Source organism: Talpa europaea, assembly GCF_964194135.1.
Source record: "Talpa europaea genome assembly, chromosome: 12".
NCBI lineage: Eukaryota > Metazoa > Chordata > Mammalia > Eulipotyphla > Talpidae > Talpa > Talpa europaea.
The window spans coordinates 78,873,221-78,899,091 of NC_140079.1; the positions used below are offsets into that span (position 1 = coordinate 78,873,221).

General features: G+C 43.1%; 1 protein-coding gene across 3 annotated transcripts; it reads right to left on the reverse strand.

Annotated features, from left to right (window-relative positions):
* Window positions 1-1,586: 1,586 nt before the first annotated feature.
* On the reverse strand, window positions 1,587-24,644 carry LOC311180877 (nuclear envelope pore membrane protein POM 121C-like; the record flags this gene model as incomplete). Of its 3 annotated transcripts, XM_084248888.1 has the most annotated exons (13): window positions 1,587-1,684; window positions 1,999-2,121; window positions 3,673-5,346; window positions 6,289-6,462; window positions 6,705-6,807; window positions 6,918-7,042; window positions 7,513-7,586; window positions 8,168-8,259; window positions 18,577-18,748; window positions 20,151-20,231; window positions 22,171-22,329; window positions 22,662-22,877; window positions 24,082-24,644. In XM_084248888.1, the coding sequence occupies 13 exons, from the start codon at window positions 24,642-24,644 to the stop codon at window positions 1,587-1,589; spliced, it is 3,654 nt and encodes a 1,217-aa protein (XP_084105014.1). The 3 variants fall into 3 exon arrangements, with proteins under 3 accessions (XP_084105014.1, XP_084105015.1, XP_084105016.1); XM_084248889.1 differs by lacking the exon at window positions 6,289-6,462; XM_084248890.1 differs by lacking the exons at window positions 6,918-7,042; window positions 7,513-7,586; window positions 8,168-8,259.
* Window positions 24,645-25,871: the final 1,227 nt, after the last annotated feature.

Sequence of the window (25,871 nt, forward strand, 5' to 3'; positions counted from 1 at the left end):
GCTGCCTGGGACAGCATTTGAGCCTCCTCTTCACACAGGCATAACTTAACTCTACAGCTAATTCCTAGTCAATAGCATTTATACTTAACCACCTCAATGAACCAAGCTTGAAGGAATTTAAAAGGCAATTTAGCTTAAATACAAAAATAAATTTTTATTTTGTTAAAAAATGTTTAAATATTTTTTTCTTTTAATTTAGACACACGCATTCATACTTCTCCCAAAGAGGATGGGCATGGCAGCAAGGCTCTTGGGCCTGGGCATGAGGTTTTGGAACAAAGGATGGAAAGGGGGAGGGTGGAGGCCGGGGTGGGGGGCGGGGGGCGGGAGGGAAGGGGCGGGAACAGAATAACTAAGAATTTTAAAGTGTGGTTCATTAACATATATATAACTTTCTAATATATACTAGGGGTGATCTGGCCTCCAATTAGGTGAGGAACGAGGTCTCTGCTCCCCCCTCAGCCCTGTCCTCCTGGGCTGCCAGCCCTTAAAGTCAAAACACCATTTGAAAATCCAGGAGTCCGCCCTTGTGGCCGTGAAGTGGTGCTACTTTCCACGTTCAATTAGCTGGGCCCCAGAAACTTGAAACAGTTAAGTCCGGCACTACCAACATGCCGCCACTCATACAATTCAATTCTTCCTCCAAACTCGATTCAAAGAGCAATAGACATGAGCATCAGACAGAGTAACACAGGACAAGGCTTTAAACATACAATCCCGGAGAGGCAGACGAGCCCAGTGAGGAAGGTGGGCGAGGAGGCAGCTGAAAGAAAGCAGCAGCGGGCATCCTGCTTGCTCCAAGAGCTTCCCTCTCCTGGAGCAAGGTGTCACCCCAGGATCTGCCAGGCTAACAGTCTTGAGCCACCAAGCTTTTGGGGGCCAAACTGGCAGAGGCTTGGGGACGAAACTTTGACTCAGACTTGGCAGGAGGGAGGGGACAGCAGGAGCAGCACCCGCTGGGGTCTCCAAGCCAAAGCTAGATTCAAGGTCAGTTGAAAAGGAGTAAATCCTACAGAACCAGTGAGGGGACAAAGCAGCAAGAAATGGGGAAACAGTCCTCTAAGGGGACCAAAGGGGAGAACTTTATAGCCAAGCGAAGCAAGGTAAAGCTTTAGGGCTAATCTATCCCCCCAAACCCATCGAGCGCACACCAGAGGGTCAAGTGAGCAAAGGCTGTACCTGCTACTGTCTAGCGAGGGGGAGGGAGGAGAGGAGGCGGCAGCGAGGGAGGCCACCTGACTAAGCTTTTAGGCTAAATAAGAGTCAGGGGAGTAAGTGGACGCTATGTACAGATGTTTCTTTAGTTTTCTCCAGCCTCACCAATGGAACTGTTCAAGTAAGGTATCAGGCTCTGGCCCTGCCATGTCTTGCCTCCCCCTCCCCTCACGAGGCCTTGAGGCTTCTCCCTAGAGGGGCAGGAAAGGCCCCAATGGCTGCCACCACCTCCCAGGTGGCTGAAGCCAGCGGCCTGGGGTAGGTTGGCCTTACAGAACTAGAAAGGTCAGAGGCTCTTCCTAGCAGGTGCTGAGGTCCAGTTCTGGGGGGGGGGGGGGGGGAGCGGGGCGGGGGGGGGTAGGGGACAAAGGCTATTTCTTGCGAGTGTGCTGCCTTCGGGCCTGCAGTCGCTGTCGAGCCCCTGGGGTCTTGGATCCTGCACCAATGGAAAATGAAGGGGTCGCTGATCCTGCAAAGAGACAAGATCGCATCAAGGCAGCTGCTACCTGGTAACTTCTGTGGGTGCCCTAATCTCTGGAAAGTTAGGCCAATAGAACCCCAAGGCTTCCCTAGCGGCCTAGGGACTACCTGAGATGGCTCCTCTGATCTGACTCCAAGCCTGGGCTGTGCTGACTTCAGCACTCTCTGCTCAACAGAATCTTTCTCATGCGGTAAGCCTGCTCTTTCCCCGAGGGCCTCAGAGAGCCAGGAACTTGCCCCCGCCCCAACCTCTCAGAGCGGTGATGAACGGCCACCCCCCAGCAACAAAAGGATACTGCTTACCGAAAGGCCCAACTCCAACAAAACCTTGGGTGGGTGTTGAGGATGCCCCAAAGGAGAGGTTGCCGCCTGATGTGCCCACCCCAGGAGCAGAGCTGTTCTGACCAAAGGTGGGTGTGGAGGTGCCTATAATAGAGCAGAGGGCATCAGAGCAGAAGGCATCAGGTGTCCCCACATGATACCTGAGCCCTGGACCATTTTTTTCTGAAGGACCCGCCATAAGGAAGCACATGCCTAACACCTGAGGCTCCAGGGGCACCTGCCTGTCTCCCAGCCTGCCACCCACTGTGCTGCAGCAGAAAACAGCCCTTTCCTGCTGTCTTTTGTCCACGTAAGGAGTAGGATCATCCTATTTCCTTGGCCACCAAATCCCAGCAGAGGGGAAACTCGGTGGACCCTGCCTTACAGCTTGGCCAGGTTACCTCTCCCAGCAAGATAACAACACTGCCTCTCTGCCTGCTTACCAGTCTCATCCCCTCTAGAAACCCAAGCCTTCCACAGAACCCCACCACTCCATTCCACCCGGTGAGGTCCCCTACTCTTCCCGTGGGGGCCACTGGAACTGCCTTGCCCCTCCGTGAATCCCGCTCTCCAGTACTGGCGCTGTCCCTACAGTCCCTCTCGAGGAAAGCTGTGATCTCTCGCGCGCACTTGTCTCGCCTGAGGTATGGCAAGTGTCTTTACTGCTCCTTAAGGCCCGACCTTGCCACCCCAAGGCCTTTCTCTACCCCTCCTCTCCACCCCCTCTTCTGGTCACGCCTCGTCATCACCAGGAAGTGCTAGAGCTCCCAAATTCAAGCAAACTGTGCTTTCTTCCAGCTCCTGTTTCTAGTCTGCTCCTCCACCTCCTCAATTGCACAGGGGCCGCCAGTCCACTGCCCCTCCTGCTGCACTTGCTCAAGTTTAGACAAGTTTTTACCAGGTGGCCACTTATCTTAGGTCTACATTATAACACCTCGGTGTTGTCAGGGAAACACACAACAGTGCCGACTGCTCTCACTTTAAATTCACAATCACAGTTTTCCAGCCTTCAAAACATCCAGCAATTCTTAACACCGCCTTCTCTCTCCCCCAAAACAACTGTTTCCAGAGGTACCCTGTACGCGTATCACTTCAGTCCATTTCCCAATCTCTCTCTCATACTTCATGAGAAAAGTAGAAGCTGCCAGGATCAAAACTCCTTATACCTCCTCTTCCACGTGGCAAATGAGATCGTTTCATTCTTACTCTGGAAAGTCTGCAGTGATTTCCCTTCAGACTTAACCTGCAAACATTGAAGCCTGGCCATGATCTTCAGCCTCTGCCCATCTCTCAACTGCATTTTACATCTTTCCCCCCATGTTTAAACTTCTAGTTACACCTCGCTTTTCTCTGTTCACAAACCTACCAAGCTTACCTCAGTCTTCGCACCTCTGCTCAACTACTGGGCCTGCCACGCTCTCACACTTCCCCACCAACTCCTGATCCCCTTATTTCACAAATACAGTCTTGGCTTACAAGTGTTTTCCCTCAGAAAGGTATTCCCGAACGCCTGACAGTCATTAATTACGTTTTATCAAGATATTTGCCACAACATCCTATTTCTATATTTACCGTCTCTCTTCACTACCATAAACAAGCGCCATTACGCATGGAAACTGCTAGCACTTAGGGCAGGGCTGGCAAGCCAACTCTTACCTCCAAACACAGGTTTGCTCTCAGGTGTGCTGGCCACATTGAAGGTAAAGGGTGTGCTCTGGCTGGGGGCACCCAAGGTGCTCTGATTCAAGCCTCCCCCAAATGGGGTGGCGTTGCCAGTGGTCCCACTCTGTCCCGTTCCAAAGCTGAAAGCCCCAGAAGTGGAGCTGGTGCCTGGGGTAGCCACATTGATCCCAAAACCCCCGCCGGCAGCTGGGGCAGTCGAGCCCCCAAACGTGAAGGGTGATGGCGTCGTGCTACCAAATAGTGAGCTAGTACTGGTCCCACTGCTGGTAGTTTGGGTTGTAGCTCCAAAGCCAGAGGTGGTGGCTGCACCAAAGGAGAAAACAGCTGTAGTGCTGCCAAAGGCAGGCTGGGTGTTGGCAGAGGTACCGAAGGCAGAGGCTGTGGGTTTCAAACCACCAAAAGCTGACTGCGTAGTGCTGCCAAAGGTGGGCTGGGCTGGGGCTGGGGCTGGAGCGGCACTTGGGGCCGGGGCTGCAGAGTTTCCAAAAGCAAAAGAGCTGCCAAAACTTGGGGCCAGGGCTGGCTTGGCTGCCCCCTGCTGCTGCTGCCCATCAGTGGCCCCAAATGTGGGCTGGGGGCTGGCTCCCGAATATGATGGGAGGGAGGGCTTAGTGCTGGAGCCAAAGGGAATGTTGAATGCAGGGGTGGTGGTGCTACTGAATGTCAGTGTAGGCTGGCTAGTGGTGACAGGGGCTGAGGTGGTCAGGGTGCTGCCAAAGCCACTGAAGCCTGCAGTGCCGCTGCTGGTGGCTGTCTGAACGGCATTGGGAAGGGACTGACCGAAGGTGGTAACTGTTGTGGAAGCAGGTATGGCAGGCGGCTTGCCGAACTGGAATATGGAGCTTAGGGCGGGGGTAAAGCTGGCACCAGAGACGGGGGGAGTCCCAAAGAGGAAAGGCTGGGAAGTGGAAGTAGTGGTGCTGGTTGCACTGCTCATGGTGTTTGTCACGGTGCTCACGCTAAAGCCAAACACAGGCTTTGGAGCAGAGTCTGCAGCTGTGCTGGCTGTGGTCATGGAAGCCACTGTAGAGGTGGCACTGGCTTGGCCAGAAAAGAGAGGGGCGCTTGTGGTAGTGGCTGGAGTAGTTGTTTGACTGAAGAAGGGAGTTGACAAGGGAGTTGACAAGGGCACAGATGTAGGTGGCCCCATGCTGTCAAAGATGGGCTTGAAAGTGAGGGGTGAGGTGCTGGGAGTCATGGGGAGGGCAGAGTTGGAAGATGCTGCAGCTGTGACCTTGGAAGGGCTAGATGGCAAGGGGCCTTCATTCTCACTTTTAGGGGGAGTCTCAAAAATGGGCTTGAACATGGGAGATGCTGAAGATACATCAGGAGCTGCAGAGGCAGGAGGGTTGGAAGGTGGGGTACTCAGCATTCCAAACAGAATACTTGGCTTGGGGGTGGGGGATGGCGCAGCTGGGGTTTGGGATTTGGCAGGTATCTCAGCCTGAGGGACCAGAGGTGACTTGGTGGTGTCAGTGACTGGTATTGTGGAAGATGCAGGGGTGAGTCCCAAGAAAGTGACTGTAGACTTGGAGTCTGAGGAGGTGCTTGGAAGGGGCCCTGACTGTGAAGAGCCAAGAGGCACTGGGAGGCCAGAAGTCTTAGGAGGTGAATGGGTCTCGGTGGTGGTTGCTGCTCCAGAAGGTTCTGCAAAGAAGAGAGAAAGTGAATGCGGAAAACCTCGAACAAGAGGGTAGTCAATGTTTCAGTTTCTTCCCTGTGCCTAGCACAGTGAGTGCTAGGGCGTCAAGAGCCAGTCCACAAATACAACTCAATCTGTACCACAGGCCTTTAAAGTGTTCATTCCTTAAATTAGGGAAGTGTCTGTTAACTTCTGTTGTGCACAGATCTTAAGAAATAGAGAAGCAGATAAAGCTTGGTCTAAACATGAGGATTAATTTGTGGAAACTAAGAACAACCCATTATCTGAGTTCAAATCTAGTTAGTTGCCTAGATGTACCTTATTCTTCCAAGAAAGATATATCTGTTACCACATGTAAAGTGCAGAACATATGATAACATGAATGACAGCCTTGCCCTTGAGCCCTGGGAGAGGCTGACACCTAGCACATGCTGCTATGCATGATAAAGGGCCACAGGATGTGCACACATGCAGTGTTGTGAAGGCGTGGGAGTGGGACAGGTCTTCTAGGTCTTCAACAGACCTTTGGAAACGTACAAGGAAAAATAATTCATATTATTTTGTGCTGACACTAATATAGGAGTGACAAGACATCTTAACCAAGTAACCACATTTACACTTCAGAGATACCACATGAAGCAAGCATTAGTCTCAATTCATAGATGTTGACAGGAAGGTTCAGAGCAGCTAAGGAACTGGATTTCAAATCAAGAGCCATCTGTCTCCCATAACTAAGCTGCCTTCCCTAGCTGTCCGTGCTCTTTCCCCAAACTTTCCCGATTAGAGAATTCTGATGCTCTTAAGCTCGCAGCAGTTCAGGTCTGGTAAGCCAGAGCAGGGTGAACTTTTCCATCAAGTTCTATCAGATAGAAGCCAATGATGCTTTTAATTCAACCTGGACAAAGGCTGATGTCATTATGTGCTCCAAAGAAAGCTCTCCCACTCACCTGGGAAGGATGGGAGGCTTGGGGAATTGTGCATCTTCTTCAAGCTCTCCAACAGTGGGTTAGTGCTTGGGGCTGGGAGGGTGGCTGGGGAGGAAGCAGTCCCAACAGGAGACAGAGTAAAAGTAAAAGGCTGGGTGGTAGGTGGGTTCTCAGTGACAGTGCTTGAGGCAGCATCTGAGGAAGAAAGAAAAGGCTGAATTGTCCTTTCTTGTTTACGAATTCTTTCCAGATGGTTTATCCTGGAGCACAGGATGCTTAGGGTCTCAGTGTAACTCAGAAGTGCTTCACCTCAATCTCAATGCTCACCGTTCCCCAGATTCTACTGAAGACCCTGGTGGAATTCTCAAATGAGAAAGGGGAATCCAAAGAACACATACCCTCTTCTCTGGAGTGTGAAAATAATTTCTATTTCTTACCAGTTTTCTCCTCCAAGACTTTGTTAAACCATTGCAACGAAGCTTTCTTTTCCAAGTCTAGGTCTTCAGCAGTGATCGAATAACCAAGCTGGGGGGGTGGAGGCTACCCAAGAGAAAAAGAAAGCAGGTCAATCAGAAGAAATCTGTATTTAGTCTTTCTAAGACAGGACAGCTAAGATGGGGTAAGCAGGATGGATAGACTATAGGTCATACCAAGGTCAGCTGGTCTCCTCGCCTGGAGGGCAGCAGCTGGATCTTCCTTTTGCGTTGCCCAGAGCTACCAGGTGTAGTTGGGGAATTCCATGAGTTCTGTTTCTTCCATGTCGTTGTATCTGAAACTAAAGAAAGAGACCCTTTTTTCCTTCTTCCCCTCCTCTAGAAATGGATAAAGGAAAATCTATCTTGTTATTAACATGCAATTTTCCCTAGGTGTCCCTAAGAGATTTTATCTTCCATGGTTTGGGTCCTTGGGTGTTGTTTCTGAGATGACTTCCAATTGAAAAAAGGATATAGAGAGAATTGTTCCAAATGCATGTATACAGCTGCTGAATGGATAGCAATTACCTGGATTGCTCAGAGGCTGTAACCTCAGTTTTATCCCTGTCCTACAGTTACCATGAGTTATATTGCATTTGTCTGTGTCACCTTTCTCCCTTGTTAGACTATCAATCTCTGAAGAAGTAAATTCTATCTCTGTATCTACTACTTCCTACATATAGCTCAATGTGTGTTTTCAAAGAGAGAGTAATCTATACATCCTCCACAAACACTTCTACCTCAAGTCACTCTTGCTCATTCATCAACTTACCTTTTTCTCCCTGGGATTCCTTCTCTGTTACCAATGGAGTTGAAGAATTAGAAGGGTGAGAAAGCTCCTCTTCTCTATAGGAGGAAAAGGCAGAATTAAGTTTATGAGAAACACTGGAACTCTTATACCCTTCTAAAGATCAACTGGTAATAAAGCAGTTCACAGAACTGTGATTTAAAAATCTCAGTATTTATCATTATGTATTTTTTATCAGGACAAAAAAATCATAAAGTCAAAAGAAAAGTCCTATAGCAACAAAGGAAGACAGTTCATGGAAGCCACTGTTTTAAACACTGTCCAAAAACAATAATCGTTAAGACCTTGCTTACAACCTGCCAAGTTCCTTAGAGTTCTAAATGCAGACTTGGTTCCTAAGAGAGTGATGTTCGAATCAACCATAGGTACATAGAACAACAGGGGTAGTCCAGAACATGACTGCCCTGTCTAGTCTATGCGGCCTCCACTTACACTGCAGTCTGAGGAAGAGTCAGCACACAGGAGCTGTATGAGGTGAGAGCAGTGCAGGGGGCATTTCACTCTTTCTAGATGTTAATCTCTTGGATTCTTTAGTCAGAGTTGCAGAAAACCTAGAGCCAAGTAGATTTCCCTGCCTTTTTAACCTCTCCTTAGTCCACAACAAATAATAAATGATTACCTTATTTTCTTTGCTGGTCTCTCTGGTGTCTGGGAGCGGGATGAAGCTGGGCTAGAGAAGGGTGATGAACTGAGACCACTCCTCTTCCAATGCTTAAGTCAAACAAAAAGCAACATGATTGACTCTGGTTGATAATTTAGCATCTGACCTTCAATATGATTTTATGTTTCTTGTCATCAATGCATGCAAAGTCTCTCTTTTTTTTTTTTAAAAAGAGTTTTATTTATTTATTTTTGCATAGAAGAGCTGGGGTGTAGGCCAGAGGTGCAGGGGGTGATTCACCAGAGACAGAGTGGGGAGCAGAGCAGGGCCTGCATTCTTTTTTTTTAATGATTTAGTTATTAATTTATTTATATATACATACATATATACATACATACAAACAAGCACTGGGTACAATCAGAAGCGCGGGAGGGTGAGAGAATTCACCAGAGCCAGAGCAGGGAGCAGAGCAAGCAGAAGGACCGAAGTACACTGCTGAGGGGAGAAGCGGGCAGCAGGAGAGGTCTGCGCGCCATGTGGGACCCTCCTCCGGTGGCCAGGGAGCAGCCAGGAATTGAACTGGCACTGCAGAGGCTTCGGGCAGCTTAGCAACCCAGCACTCAACCACTGCGCCACTGGGGAGGCCCTGCAAAGTCTCTTTTGAAGTGACTAAAAAATACTTCTCTGTGAAGAAAGACTTGTAATAAGAAAGCCAACTGTCAATATTAACTATGGGGAGAAAAAAGTAATGAAATGCTAAGTAATAATGTAGAAGGAATGAATGTACTTTCAGAAGATCTATGATGCATACAAGTCTATATTGTCTATGGAAGTGATAATAATAAAAACTCAGCAAACTAATTTTAGTCTTGCTTTCATTAAATTCTTAGTTTTACTTTTTTTTATTTTTCATTTTTATTTATGCCTACAAGAACTGTGGTGTAGGCCAGAGGTGAGAGGATTCACCAGAGACAGAGTGGGGAACAGAACAGGTAGATTGACGGAAATACACTGCTGCAGGGAGCAGCGAGCCAGACAGGAGAGGACTGCTGCACCATGTGGGTCAGCTCCCTGGTCAGGGATCGAATTCATGCTGTAGTGGCTGCTAATAGCTTGTTAACACTGACTTTAACTCCTGCGCCACCAGGGAGGCCCAATTCTCAGTTTTACTGTATGACATAACAGTACAACAGTAAATGTTATTCTGACATAACATTTATGATTTTTGCAACATGTTATTTATCATTATGTAATAATTATAAGTCTGTCTCTTCTACAAGTTGGAGTCTTGATAAAGTGATCTTTTGTTTTCATCTTTGCATCCTTCAAAGTGGCCTAGCAACAAAGTAACTGACAAAGAGTAAGTACTATGCAAATAATTTCACAAGTCTTTAGTCTAATTACTAGTATACTGAATTATACTACAATTTTCCTGCTGTGCAGTTTCTAGTGATTTCTAGCTAAGAATTGTTAACATATAAACACAAATATACATCAAGTAAACAAAACACATATTACAGTAGTTCAAAACAAGAGATTTAAAATAAAAGGTTGTAAAACAGGGGAATAGTCCATTCACTAACATCCAAAAACCCAAGTCTGAAAATGAGCTTGAGAAAAATGCTCAAATACATAAGATTTTTATGGTATGCTTAGGCAAAGAACAAGAAAGGACAGTCATTTGAAAAAGAAAAACAAGCAAACTTGAGACTTAATACCTTGGGGTGGCGGGGGGTATGGTGTGGTGTGGTGTGGTGTGGTGTGGTGTGGTGTGGTGTGGTGTGTGTGTGTGTTTTCAACAAAGTACCAAAAGGTTGAAGACAAGTAGGTTTTAACAATTGGGGGAACAATGTTTTATCTTCACATCATATACTACATAGACATACAATGCAGAAGTAATATTTACATATATGAAATATAACAGACAAAAGAACTGTAAGAGTTTCTAAATAAGCTGGGATAAGAAGACATTTTATGCCAGAAACAAAGGAAAGAAAACTGACAGAAAGAAAACTGTTACATAAAAATTAAGAACTTGTCTCTATAAAAATACTGACATGTAAAAGACTTTATTGCACACCCTTTGTACCATTTGAATTTCACTCATCGTAATGTTTACATAAAATGGAAATAAAACTGATGTGGGTAGGAAACAAAAACACCCCAAACCAAAAATTATAAACAAAATTTAAGACAGTTTCAATTAATCTGATGAGTTAATTTCTTAATATGTAAGTCTTGCAATTCCATATAAATATAATGAATGTATCAAATAAAAATTGGGCAAAGGAATAACAAGGCAAGTCATAAAAAGAAATCTGGCAGTCAATTTAGTTCTGCTCTGTAATTCAGGTTTTATTTGATGATGTCCTATTTCAAAAAGGTACTACTCCTTTATACCTTTTTAGGAATACAAGTACAAGACTGTTCTCATCAAAAATTTACAATCTGGAAAAGAGACAGGACAAGAAATACAGGGCCACCCTGGTGGCACAAGGGGTTAAGTCTCAGCACTATGAAGCTATCGGCAGCCACTGTAGCACAGGTTCGATCCCCGGCCAGGGAGCTGACCCATGTGACGCAGCAGACCTCTCCTGTCTCGCCAGCTGCTCCCCTCAGTAGCGTATTTCAGTCAATCTGCCTGTTTTGCTTCCCATTCTGTCTCTGGTGAATCCTCTCACTGCGTCCCCCACCCCCTAGCACCTATGGCCTACACCCCAGCTCTTGTATGCACAAATAAATAAAATCTTTAAAAAAATAAGAAATACATTTGTTTCAAGGTTCAGAAGATACAGTGGTACAGAAGATCCATCAGTGAGACATGGTGCAGACGGGAGAGAGAAGAGGAGCCACACACAGACCTACTACTTCCTTCGCAGTGACTGTCAATTTAAAAAATTAAAGCTGCAACTGAAAAGCTGAGAAAAGGTTTAGGGTTTGATAGATTTGGTAGGCAGGGTTGGAAGACAAAAAGTGGAATTCAAGGTTTTCCAAAGCAGAGGGGCCCCACAAACATCTCAGGAGTTTGGCTGGAGTCTCTAAAGCTACATGCTAGGGAATAGGGCAAATCAGAAGTAAAACCACCCTCACAAGAACTGACAACCAATCCAGAATCAAGTCTATTCCAATTGGACAGAAGTAATCTGCCCCTCTCCTAGCTGCTTAAGAGGAGCAAATTAAAATCTCTCTGGAGAAAGATACCATGATTCAGCTACAAGCCATCATTACACACTCCCAACCCCCAATACCTGACAGGGAAACAAAAAAAGCAAGTTCATTAGAAGATAATATTTAACCAATAACCAAGAGGGGGAAAAAAGCAGACATAAGAAACACAAGATTCAATTATTGGCGTTATTAAATAAGACTTAAAAGTAACTGTTTATTACAAGAATTTAAATGAAAACTCAGAGACTCTTGGCAGACCATTGTTAACTATGAAAAATAACACAATAACTAAAATTTAGGATGCAATGGGTGGGTTATTTAAATAAATTCCACAAAGTTAAAGAAAATTAGTAAATTAGAAAACAGTAATTAAGATGGGGGAAGCAAAATGATGGGAAACACAGAGGAAAAGACCTAACATGGAACACAATGAACAGGCCTAACATGTCTGGAGTACTATGGAGAGGCGATGAAAAGGGAAGGAAATGTCTGAAGAGATAATAGCTAAGGAAAGTCATCAAGCTATACAATGAACTCCAAGAAAGCTAAACCACAACTGAGCACTTCATAATAAAATTTCTTTTAGAAATGCAAAAAAGGCCAAGATCCAAGATAATTCTGAAGAGGAATGAAAGAAATGAGAAAGTCAAATGTCTTATTTCAGCAGATAATCAAGACTTAAAAGACTGAGTGGCACAGGGGTAGACAAGCTCTCCAATGGAACACAACAGAACCTAGAAAGGGACCCCCGTATATAAGAACACGTAAAGGATGACAAAGGCTGCCACAGAGCAACAAGGAAACAATGGTCCCGCCAATAAATGTTCTGAGACAAGTAAATATTTTAAAAGAAAAACACTAATTGATCCCTACCTCATACCATACCCAAAAATCAATTTCAGCTGGATTAAAGATCTAAATATAAAAGGTAAAATACAAAAGCTTCTAGAAGGCAGCATAAGAGAGCATCATCACGACCTTAGATAGGCAGAGATATCCCAAACAGTATACAAACTACAGTAGCCATAGTGAAAAGATTGTAAGAGAGTGAAAAAAGGCAAGCCACAGCATAGAAAACACTTGTTGCAACACATGAGCTCTGCAGAGAGCTTGCATAAAAAGACCTTATATAAATTATAAGAAAGACAACCTAATAGGAAAGGGCCAAGAACTTGAAAAAGCACTTGATAAAAGAGAATATACAAATGGTCAAACGACAGTTCATATTTCAATCTCATTAGTAAAGAGGGAAACAAATTAAAACAAAGCAAATTAAAACCACAATAAATGCTATCTCAGACCCCCTGGAATGGGTAAAGATACTGGCACCAAGTGTTAGTGAGAATATGTGTAACCACAGGAACAAATTCTCATACCGTGCTGAGTTTCCAAGGTGTACCAATGGAAACACTTAACGCATATCGGCAGCAGCACTGTGCTTGACAGCACCAAACTGGAAACTTAATGTCCAGTGGTAGAATGGATAGATATAATTTCATTATACTCGCAGAGTAGAATAGTATGCAGAGGTGAAAATGAAAGACATTCCCACATGCAACAATATGGATGAATCACACAAGTACTATGTTGAATGAAAGCCAAACACAAACAAAAACATATTTATGCTTCCATTTATATAAAGTTGGAAAACCATACATGGTGCTACTATTCAGGAAGAAAGGGAGGGAAGGAAAGAGGGAGGGAAGAAGTCGTCAGGGAATGGGTATAGGGGATACTGGGTGTTGAAAATTATTTATAATTTGACTTGGGTGGTGATTACACGGAGCAGCACAATTACAGTATTTGTTTTTCTGCACCATATACTCTATTTTTTTAAAAAGTTATTAAAAAATATAGATGACATGGAATGCTATGCAAAATATATGACAAAAGAAGATGCAAAAAAGTCCAAAAAGGATTATATGTGTTTGCACTCACAGTGGTAATATTAATAGGTTCTTATGGGAGTGAGCCTGGGATAACCAAGACAGGGAACTTTTACTTAGACTTAATAGTTATCTATTCTTAAAAAAAAAAAAAAACCCAGGGCCTCCCCGGTGGCGCAGCGGTTGAGCGCTGGGTTGCGAAACTGCGCGCGGCCTCTGCGGCGCCGGTTCGATCCCCGGCTGCTCCCCGGCCACCAGAGGAGGGTCCCACATGGCGTGCAGACCTCTCCTGCCGCCCGCTGCTCCCCTCAGCAGTGTACTTCGGTCCTTCTGCCTGCTCTGCTCCCTGCTCTGGCTCTGGTGAATTCTCTCACCCTCCCGCGCTTCTGACTGTACCCAGTGCATGTATAAACAAAACAAACAAACAAACCAGCAAACAAATAAATAAAGCATGCCTCTATAAAAAAAAAAAAAAAACCCAAAATCAAAAAGTAATATTTGCATATTACAAACTCCTGCAAGTATACAATAAAAAGTTCCCAGACTATTTCAAGAGTTATCACCAGTTTCTAATATATCTTGTCAGAACTCCATGTACATTAGAAGATTAAAGAAACCAGCAGCATAAATAATAGAAGACATTATTCACACAGTCCTGCACGTGGCTTTTTTAAATATATTTTTGAGATCATTCACTTCAGTACCTATTAAGCCATCCCATTCCTTTTATTTTTTTTTTATTTTTTTTTTTATAGAGGCATGCTTTTTTTATTTTATTTTATTTATTTGTTTGTTTTGTTTATACAAGCACTGGGTACAGTCAGAAGCACGTGGGAGGGTGAGAGAATTCACCAGAGCCAGAGCGGGGAGCAGAGCAGGCAGAAGGACCGCAGTGCGGGCGGCAGGAGAGGTTTGCGCGCCATGTGGGACCCTCCTCCAGTGGCAGGGGAGCAGCTGGGGATTGAACCGGCACTGCAGAGGCTGCGGGGAGCTTCGCAACCCAGCGCTCAACCGCTGCGCCACCGGGGAGGCCCCATCCCATTCCTTTTAATAGTTACGAAGTATTTCAACTTATGGAAATATTATAAGTTATTCACCCAGCCCTCTAAAAAGGTACATTTACACTGTTTCCAAATTTCTGCATTAAAATATTACAGTCAGCTCTGTGCATAGGTATAAGATTAATTCCTAAACCGGCTGGGTCAAAGGGCAAGTGCCTCTCTAACGTGGGTAATTCCTGCCACGATGTCCTCTATAAGGAACCTCAGCAAATGAGACAGCCACCAGCAATGCATGAGCGGTCTTTTTTCTTGAATTTGGAGGGTGCTTTCTATTTTATACATTTAAATCTTTAGTTCATTTGGAATGTTTCTCTAATAAACGTAAGGCTGCTCAAACTCACTTATAGAGACATGAGATACTATTCCTCACTTGTCAATGGTAAAAATCTAAAGCTGGACAACCTAATCTGCTGGTGAGGCTGTGAAGAAATGATCACTCTTCTACAGTGCTGCTGGGAATACTAAATGGCATATGCTCTAAGGAGGGGAATTTAACAATAGCTAGCAAAATCACAGATACACTGAACCTTTGGCCTAGGAATCTGTTTTCCAGGAATCTATCTCAGAAATATAAAGGCCAAGGAATGACATGATGTATGAACTATGTTAATAGCAGCATTATTTGTAATAGCAGAAGACTGAAACAAACCAATGTTTACCAACGGAGGATGAAAGTCACTATTTAGCTGAAAAAAAGAAAGATACATTGCTATATACTGCTATAGACCTCTAGTATATAGTAAGTATAAAAAAGCCAAGTTTTTATACTTTATATATATAAACTTGTATATATACACGTTAAGCGTTAGAGGGTGGTGATGGGGGTGGTGGTTTATAGAGACATTGTCTCACAGTTTTTTAAAAAATGAAGTATTAAAAAGAAATAAAAATGGAGAAGGGGACAAACAATGTAGAATGGAAAAAAATGGAAATATAACATTTTTCAATGTACCTTGTTCTATTATATGTTCTTTGGGATAAATTAAATTTTTGGGGCCTCCCCGGTGGCACAGTGGGTTGAGCACAGTGCTGTGAAGCTGTCTGCAACCTCTGCAGCATGGGTTCGATCCCTGGCCGGCCAGGGAGCATCCCACATGGCGCGGCAGACCTCTCCTGCCTCGCCCACTCTTCCCCTCAGTGGTGTATTTCGTCAGTCTGCCTGTTTCGTTCCCTGTTCTGTCTCTAGTGAATCCTCTCACCCTCCCACACATCTGGCCGGTACCCTGGTTCTTAAATAAATAAATAAATAAATAAATAAATCTTTTATATATATATATTTTTTTTTTCATTGTACATTCTTAGTATTCATAGAGGGTCTATACTAATGACAAAATGAATCCAAATAATTCTTAAACTGATTTCAGAGTCTTACTGTTAAGGACACTGATTTTGAAATTGTGTGTACGAGGAAGAATCAACTAAGTAATTATGAAACATCACTTTTTGGTGTAAGAATACATAAAAATAAAAGATCAAAGAAATTATGTATAAAATTCTGTAATCCAAAATCTGAATTTGAAATGGCAATGTGAATTAATAATTGAGATTCCTCTTTCTACAGAATATGTATATCTTAATTCTCCTAGAATTTCAGCCTCTAAATATCTGAATAATAACTAAGGCTACTGGAAGAAACAGTCAACTTCAGTCTGGATGGGAGATATACAAGATGAATTTTTTTTTTGTCTAAATGCAATGAAACTATAAAGATTACTGGGGTGAAAACAAAAGGATGAAAGCGCCAATTTAAAAGGGATCCCAACTGGCAAAAGTTGAACATCTTTGCACATGAAAAAGAATAACTACTACAAAAATTCAGACACTCACGAAGATAATATATACCAACAAAATCTGGTGACTCTGGAGCTGGCTATGGTATTAATGCCTTCCTATCCTGTCATCCCTACAGGCAGGGCATGCTCCGTCGACACAGAATTCCAGTTAATAAATGCAAAGTGAGCAAGAGTATTTGCAACTTAGTAAAACGAAGGATCTAGGCAAAGATGGTAACTGGCAACTAAAATCATCAGATGAAAAGTTCACAGGATAATTAAAACAAAAGGATTAGACTGACAACACCTGAACCCAGTGATTAATAGTAACATCACAAAGGGAGCCACCATGCATCTTGTGCTCCTGATGTAAGCCAACATCACCATCACCAAAATATCACCAATTAAGTATTTTGCCAAAATAACTGAACTTGAATGTAACTGAGCCACAGGATCCAATTACCCATTAACAGGGAAAACGGGATAGATACATGTTAAAATAACACCAGGATGTGGGACATTTCACAGAGTGAATGATCCAGTTTTTCAAAGGCATGAAAAAAATAGAAATACAAGAAGAGCCTAAGAAACATAGCAACCATATATAATAAATTTATTTTGGTTCCTGATTCAAAGTTAAATGTAATAAGATAATCTGGATATTAAGGATAATTAGAATACAGAGTGATATTAAAACAATTTTAAAGAATTATTAAAAAAGTTGAAAATAGGGCCTCCCCTGGTGGCGCAGGCAGTTAAGTGCCGTGCTGTGAAGCTGTCCGCTGGCCAGCCAGCAAGGGTCTCATATGGCGCAACACACCTCTCCTGTCTCGCCCGCTGCCCGCCTCAGCAGTGTATTTCGTCAGTCTGCCTGTTCTGTTCCCCGCTGTCTCTGGTGAATTCTCTCACCCTTCTGTGCATCTGGCCTGTACCCCAGTTCTTGTATAAATAAATAAATAAATCTTTAAAAAAAAAAAAGTTGAAAATACACTGAATTACCTGTTTCCAATTTGCTTTAAAACACAAGAGCAAAATTAGAGAACTGATTTAACACAACTGACAAAATGCTCTAACCTACTAAGTTATGTGCAATTTCACTGTATTTTCTCTCCTTTTTGGGTACATGTAAAATCTGACCAAATAAAATCATAAAAACAGAGAAAACAGGAGCCTCCCTGGTCAGGTAGGGGTTAAGTCTCAGCGCTATAAAGCTATCATCAGCCACTGTGGCATAAGTTTGATCCCCAGCCAGGGAGCTGACCCACATGGTACAGCAGACCTCTCCTGTCTCACCCGCTGCTCCCCTCAGCAGCGTACTTCACTCAATCTGCCTGTTCTGCTCCCTACTCTGTCTCTGGTGAATCCTCTCACCTTCTGCACCTTTGGTGTACAAGTTCTTATATGCATAAATAAATAAAATAAATTTTTTTTAAAAATAGAAAAAAGTATTTAATTGTTGTGATGTTGAACGAGGAAATGCTTGTAAGGTGCTTATCGGAGGACCTAGCATAGAATAAGTGCTCTAAGATTATTATCTTTATTCCCATAATTGCACTGACTTAGGTCATCTTTCATTTACATTCTGTAAATATTCGGATAGGGTGTCTTGTCTCAAGTGTACTCCCCATCAAAAATCTTCCTCCAGGACCTTCCTGGTGATGCAAGGGGTTAGGCACCGCACTATGAAGCAAGTCACAGCCTCTGCAACACGAGTTCGATCCCAGGCCGGCCAGAGAGAAACCCACATGGCGCAGCAGACCTCTCCTTCTTGCCTGCTGCTCCCCTCAGCAATGTATTTCGATCAGTCTGCCTGTTCTGTTCCCCATTCTGTCTCTGGTGAATCCTCTCACCCCCTGCATCTCTGGCCGGTAGCCAGCTCTTGTATGCATAAAATAAATAAATCTTAAAAAAAAAAAACAAAAAAAAAAACAAACCTTCCTCCACACAAGCTTCATGTTTTTTCTACCTATTGTATGTATATCAAGTACCTAAAGGTACTGCAATGGGAACTTTTCAACCATTTCCTTCAGTCTTTACAGACTGAAGAGATAAGAGATGAGATGAGAAAAACAGTTTAGAGATGAGAAAAAGAGTTTGACTTATCTGTGCACAGGCCTACAGTTACTAAGTGTGAGAGTCAAGATTTGGACCTGCATGTGTCTGGATAAACACTTCTTGTTTAAAAAGCTTCCACTAAATTCTCAATACCTATAGACTGAATTTCATTTATGACCCAAAGCAATTCAGACTCATTTTACTTTTTCAATCAAATTAATGCCACTCACTGAATCGTTCTTTTTTCTGTCTTAGATTAGCACTTATGCACTAGGTCACTTTCTGGGTTTTCCAGTCTGTGCCATTGGTCTATATACATACATACATACATACATACATACGAAAGAGTCTATACCTTTTCTGCTAGTTGAGAGGTAATTTCAGTATCTGACAGATAAAAGGTGGTCATTGAAACACTGGCTAATCAATCAATGTTAGGAACTCGTTTCTCCCATACCACCTCCCATACCACAAGATGAATGTACCTGAGAGAAACCTCGAGTGGAGCTGTAAGAGCTGGTAATGGCATTGCGGCTGGAGCTTGGGATACCGCCTGTATAAGTGCTCGTCAAGGAACTCAGAGAAGAGGTGCGGGATCTCTTATTCAAGTGGTCATCTGAGCTCTGAGAATTGAGGCCTCTCTTCAGAGAGCCAGGCCTAACAAACAGGAAAAAGAAAAGAGATATGCCGTAGAAGGCAAGATTCTTTTAAGGTTTCCTCCCTGGTCACGGCATCTTTCTTAAATAAATTTGAAAGGATAATATTCTAAATTTGAACTAACAATTCAGCAAATTATATCTGACAAAGCCAGGATGAGAAAACAAGTATTTAAAAATCAAACAAATGATTCTATTTCATAATATTCTAGAAATTGACAGAAAGCAAATCAGTAGCTTCCTTGGGGATGGGAGGAGGCATTACTAATAAGGAACATGGGGAAACCTTCGGTGGCAATGGGTATGTTAATTATACTGACTGTGGTAATGTTTTCACAGGTGTACACGTTAAAATTTATCAAATTGTACAATTAAACGGCCATTTTATGTCAATTATAGCTGAATAAAGACGCTTTTAAAAAATCAGAAGAACCAAGCATTTCTTCTAAGTCTCCAATTGAAACAGAAACTTCCTACCCTATCTTTTCTGAAGAATAGTCATGTATTACAACGTAGACAACTATCTCCTAAAGTGATGGACATCAGTCATGGGCCAGTTTATTCTTATTCTGGATGACATGGATTTCCTTCACCTTTTACCCATGAACCCTATTTGTAGTCAAATTGACCAAGTTGTTTTCCCTCTTTCATGTGACAGTCCTTCAATTCTTTTGAAACCTTTATCCTTTCCTCCCTCATTTCCTTATTCCCTTGAGATTTTTTCTCTATGGGGTTATACTTTTAGACCTTCAACTATCTTGCATCTACCAACATTCACCACCCCCAGCCACCCCTAAACATCTTAGTTCCTTCACTCCAAATAAATTTCACTTTGTATCTTTTCTTATAGAGCAGTGGAGTCCACTCCATGGACAGTCTGAGCAGAACTAAGGGAAGGACTACTACCAACCTGCCACATCCCAGTCTTTGTTCGCTCTCAATACAAACTAGGAGCACATTAATTTTTTGGCAGTCACATCATACTACTGACTTAAACACTTCAGTCACCCTGTATCTTTCAAATATATCTGAGCCACTTTCTATCTAATTCTTCCTCAAATGTATTTAAACTCAAATGCAGAAATTTATCTTAAAGTTCACATTGTTGCATATTATCCATTACACAACCTTTATCTTTCCATTCATATAATTGGTTATCAAACAGTACTTACAAACCCTCTGAACACTACCATGTTTTACTTATATTAATGAAAAAATACAAGGAATCAGACAGAACATAGTCATTATGGCAAGTTACTCAAAATGTACCTTCCTGACTTCAAAGATTTAAATCTGAACTATTAAAACAATACAAAAAGCAAGAGGAAAATCTAAGGACAACAATTCACATAAAGGCCTTTTCCCAAACAGTCTATATCTTATCTAGATGGAGTTTCACTTACTTAGGCACAAAAGAGGCAGGGACTCCATTGGCCACCAGGGGCTCAAATGCTGAATGTCCACTCCCACTGCTATCATGGCGCCTGTGACAAATCAAAAAAATTCCTCAATGAAATAAAATGACTTGTTTTACACTTAAAACATTCTCATATTTCTGGATCCTAATACTACTTCTATAGAAAATAGGTAATGCGAGAAAATAAAAGGTTTTGTCAAATCGCAAAGATAGTGAAATGTAACTGTATTCTAAGACTGTCTTGGAAATAAGCATGAAAATATTTCAAAACCTGTTCAGGAATATCAATTATTGCTTATTTCATTCTAAAGTATTACAACCATAAATAGAGCATCCCATCACATACAAATTAGAAAACAAAAACTTGGGGTGGGGGAAAGAAACCAAAACATTTTAGGGACCAGCCCACACATCTGTAGTGCTCTAGAGGTTAACATACCAAGTCTGTTAAGAAAAAAACTTTACAGATCATAGTAAGAGTGGTCCATGTATGGTGCCCATAATCACCATTTATTCTAATTATGGAAAAGAGAATACAGGCTCACTAAGCTAGACTCACTAAGGTCGAGAAAAATTACCATTGTGGAACACATGAGAAACCTCTTTGGACCATAAGAATAACTGTTATTCTCTCTCCACTTCCACAGCCCCCACCCACTGCTACTCCTGCTTAAGTGGCTGACATTAGCTTAAATTGCTTACTTGCAAATCCAAATCTGTAGTCATCATAACCTGATATTTCTGTCATATAATTGTACTTGCATTTACTGATATTTCTCTAATTTTGTCATCTGTCAAAGATGGTCAACTCTGAACCTGATGGAAATGAACAAGTCTGGTCGAGGTAATAATGACAATGATTGTTTTCCAAATACGGTGTCCACTGTCTCATTAAGCAGTCCACTTATTATGTAATTATGTTATATTGTTATAACATTATTATGTTATAATATTGTTATATTATGTTTTATCACCCTGTTTTTTAAATCTCTATACACTTACAAGGTATAGTTACCTTGCTTACTTTATTATTCTTTTTTTTCTTTTTGGTCACTCTCCCTCAAACAAGTTCCTTAAGAGCTCTGTCTTGTTCACCATTCTTACCAGCTGCAATTAAGTTTTGGAACATAGTTGAGTGCTCAATGTTGAATTAAAAAATAAGTGGAATCTTTAACTGGTTCCTTGCAAAGTCACAATCAGTTCAGCATCCTAACTAGTGACTTTAATCTCCTATCTTTCCAAACTAAGGAAACAGTTTATTCCATTTTCACTGTTATTAAAAAACAAATAGTGAAATTGTTCTTAATCCTTTTTTTAAATAGATTTATTTATTTATGCAAACAAGAGTTGGGGTACAGGCCAGAGATGCAGGAGGTGAGAGGATTCACCAGAAACAGAGTGGGGAACAGAACAGGCAGAATGACTGAAATATACTGCTGAGGAGAGCAGCGGGCGAGACAGGGGAGGTCTGCTTCGCCATGTGGGTTGTTCTCTGGCCTGCTGGGGATCAAACTCGTGCTACTGAGGCTGCAGAATGCTTCATAGTGCGGTGCTTAACCCCTTGCGCCACCAGGGAGACCCTTCATCCCTTTATTGATAAATCTATCATACTCTAGTCTTCACCATTCTTTGCCAAGCATTTCCTTCAACACACTTATAACATTTCAACTGATGGTTATCCAAATAACTACACAACATTGTGAGGGGAAGACTTTGAGCATTCTCTCTCAAAAAATAAAACTGAACATATTTGTATCAAAACGAAAAAGGTTAATAACAATGGCTAATATTTGTTACTCTATATCTACCTAGGGAAAAATTAAAATGACTAAATTTATCAAACCTGTGCCTTAGGAAATGAACAGCCTAAAGTCCTCGTTACCAAGTTCTTCCATGAAAGCTAAAGAAAGGGACCTACTAAGGCTCATAAACTGGAGTTGGCATCTGTATCTTTTGGGGCGTGATCTAGATTTCAATAAATCTCAGAACTCTGCTGGACCCATTACCTTCTTTTATTTTCCTGGCCATCATCAAATATTTGGTCCTCTTCCTCCACGGTCCTTTTCTTCCTTTCTTTGAGGGCACTCAGTACAGTCTCTTTTGCACATGGATCAGGGGTGTTACTTGACGGTGAGGACAGTGGTGAATTGATTATCTGCTCTGGTCTGCAGGGAAAGACAAGATTCTAGTATTAAGATATTTAATTACCAAGCCATATACAGTACAGACTTCAGTCAGTGGGAATCAGAAGTTAACCAACAAATAAAAGTATAACTTGCACACTCAATTAGCAATTAAAGCTATACTTAGGCAAAAAACCCAAAAAATAAAAGATGATTCAATGACTAGAATATGGGATTTCTCATTCAAATAATCTGGTGCTTTATTTATTTATTTATTTATTTATTTTGCTGTATAGGTGTTTTGTCAAAGGAACAACTCTTGAAAAATAAAATGGATACAAACAGGAGTTTATTTTTCCAACAATAATACTTACAGTAGAGGACGAGTCAATCTGCTATCAGGAGGTGCAATCCTCACTGTGACTGGGCTGCACACCATTCTGGAATTACGAGCAGATAGCACAGTCTTCTTGTGATAACCATTCCAGCACACTGTGGGAAGCACCCCCAGCAAGGAATATTGGGCCTGCTGGATTGGATAGCGTCTTCGAGGTGTTATTACAAACCGATTTGATAGAGTCCCACAATCCCTACAGAGAACAGGAGACATATTATGGAACTAAAGAAACATTAAACATTAAAGAATGTCAGAAAATTAAAATGACTAAAGAACCCATTTTTTAACCCATTTTACCCATTTTAAGGGAGCTTATGTCTCTTTCTAAACAACACAGAACACGGTATTTTTATGGCGACTTTCCCTTATTCCATCCCAGGGCAGAAAGTAGCAGCTGCGAAACAGTTGTCCCTACAATGGTTGTCAACAATTTGAGAGGGAAAATGAAAACCCTGCCCACACAAGTAAAATCACAATGGAAGAAACTGTGTTAGAACATGTAGGGAGGAACTTTTCAAGAATCCCTCAATTTTCTCAATTTGTTAAGTCATCACTCATAAATCCAGAGCAAACATTTTCAACACCTACTGGTCATTTTCTCAACTAAACACACAGTTGTCCCTTGGGATCATGAGGGACTGGTTCCAGGATCCTAATACTCATCTCCCTTGAATGAAATGGTGTGGTATTTGCATATAACTTTCACATATACTTTAAATCATCTCTAGATAATACCTAGTTTAATAAAATTGTTACTTAAAGAGATGTGATACTGTATTGTTTAGGGAGTCTGTAAATGTTTAGTACAGACGCAATACATGGTAATCTGAGTCTGGACAGCTGAACCAAGGGATGTGGATTCAAATTTGGATGTTCAGGGCTAATTGTACATACCAAGATCCTACTATTTTCATCAATCACTCAGCTACTAGAATGACATTAAGAATGTCTCTTTAATTTGGTCACTTTAATCAATCAAAGAGGTGATTTCTGGGAACACCTCTTGGAGCTCTGCTCACTGACATGCTTTCTCTGAAGGTTCAAAGAAAAAAAAAAAAAAACAAACAAAAAATATTAAACGACTACCCTGAAAGGAGAAAGATATTTTTCATTCGAAGTAGGTATACTTCAGTGGCTCAGCAAGTAGTCGTCTAAATTTACACTATATTAAAATTCAGACAGTTCTAAGAACTCTAAGGAAGGAACAGTTAATGGTCTCACATCTCATTCCAAAGGTTAATGGGGGGAAGGAGACAGCTGAAACACACCAAAGAATTAAAAGAGGATAAAACGACACAGAACCTACTGTGGATTTACTGAAAAAGAAATTCGGATGTAAAAGTCCTCAATTCAAAGCCAGTCAATAGGGGTGGCTGGGGGAGAGCAGCGTTTCTTACCGGTGAGAAGGCCTCCGAGAGGGTCGAAGAGGAGAGGGGAGGGAGGGGTGAGCGTGGTGAAGGCGATGCACCGAGTGTGCAGGCTGCGCGGGGCGGGCGGGTGGGCGGCGGCCAGGCCGCTCCCTCAGGTCCCGGGCCTCCAGAGCGGGGGCAGGCGGCGGGGGGCCGGGCTTCCCGAGGTAACTGCCCATGAGGAGCAGTTCAGCAGGGTCGGGTCCTTCGAGGGGGCTCCGCGGTTCTAGGAGATTTCCGTTTACCGCCGACTTGGCCGGCGGCGAGGCCAGCAGCGTCCGCTGACGCCGCGCGTTTCGAACCAGCGAGAAGGCGCGCGAACCGCGGGGCTCGCGGCTCAGTCCCCACCAGGCCGCGGTAGCCCCCACAGCCAGCCAGGCCAGCGCGGCCACCGCCGGCACCAGGTACAGCACGAGCCCGAGCAGCGACAGGCCGAGAAACGCCGCCCCGGCCGGCCCGATGCAGCCCCAGCCCCGGCCCCGGCCGTCCCTGACACTCGCTATCGGCCGCCGCCGGTCGCCTCCTCCAGCCGCCGCAGCCGCCGGAGACATCGCGGCTCCGCGCCGCGGAGAAGACTTAAATATCCCAGCGTGCACCGCGCCGCGCACTCCGTCGCCGCGCTCCAGACACGTCACTGCGTACGCGACTCGGATGCACGGGCGCGAGGGCAACGCGGCTGCCTGGCAAACGCTAGACTCGACCCAATTGGGGGGACGCGCCTCGCTGAAACTCCGAGTTCTGGTTCTTGCTGTTTCTCGCGTGTCCCGCCCAGCAGCAGCCCTCCAGAGGTGAGCCTGCGGAAGAATCCTCTTAAAAATAAAAGTTCCGGAAAGAACTCCTCGCGTAATGCTCAGTTCATGGTATGTTCGAAGGGACTAAACTCCTCCACAGAACTGGTTGTTACCACGCACTTTTCGCAGTAGTTGCCAGAGGTTGAGTGTTCAGTTACTTTTTTTTTTCTGCTAAAGTATATACAGGCAGAGCGGGTGTGCTACGGTGGAAAAGCAAGACCAACCCACACCAGCCATCCTTAGTAAATGTGGATCTAGCGCTACTAAATTCTCCATCAGTCTAATAAATCGCGGATCACACCGGAAGCTGCAATGTAAGTTGAGTGCCAGTTGGTAAAGTAGGACAATCAGCTATCAGATTTCACACCATGGTCCAGAAACAGATTGATTTTGAGTCTTTACCTATGTAGTTTGAGTGGTCTGCGAAAGTAGATCACAGGTTATCCAGGGCTGGGGAATTTGTTGGCGATTAGGTAATAGAGGAAATGGAGTTTCTTTTTAGAACGACAAGAACGTTTTGGAATTTTGTGATTATTGCACAACCCTGTCAATTCTATGGTGTTAAAACAACAAAATTTAGAAATCTCATTGGCTTTGTTCAGAGATTCATGTATGCTTTCTAAAGTACTGCCAGGGCTTACACAAGATGGAGGGTATTTGTAGACAGAAAGTGGGGGCCGGGGTGGGGAGGGCAAGATAATTAGGGGAAAAAAACAACTTTCAGATAAAATAATCTTTCCTTGGAGGGGATGTCTTAGACATATCTCCTCATTGATGGTGATATGGAAATTACAGATTGGTTAGGAGAGATTGACTCTGCAAAGAAATTAGGTATTAAGTTGGGGTGAGGGGGCAACATGAACAATTCCATTTTGGGCCTGTTATCCTTTTTTTTTTTCCAAAGATTTTATACAAGCACTGGGTACAGTCAGAAGCACGGGAGGGTGAGAGAATTCACCAAAGCCAGAGCGGGTTGCAGAACAGGCA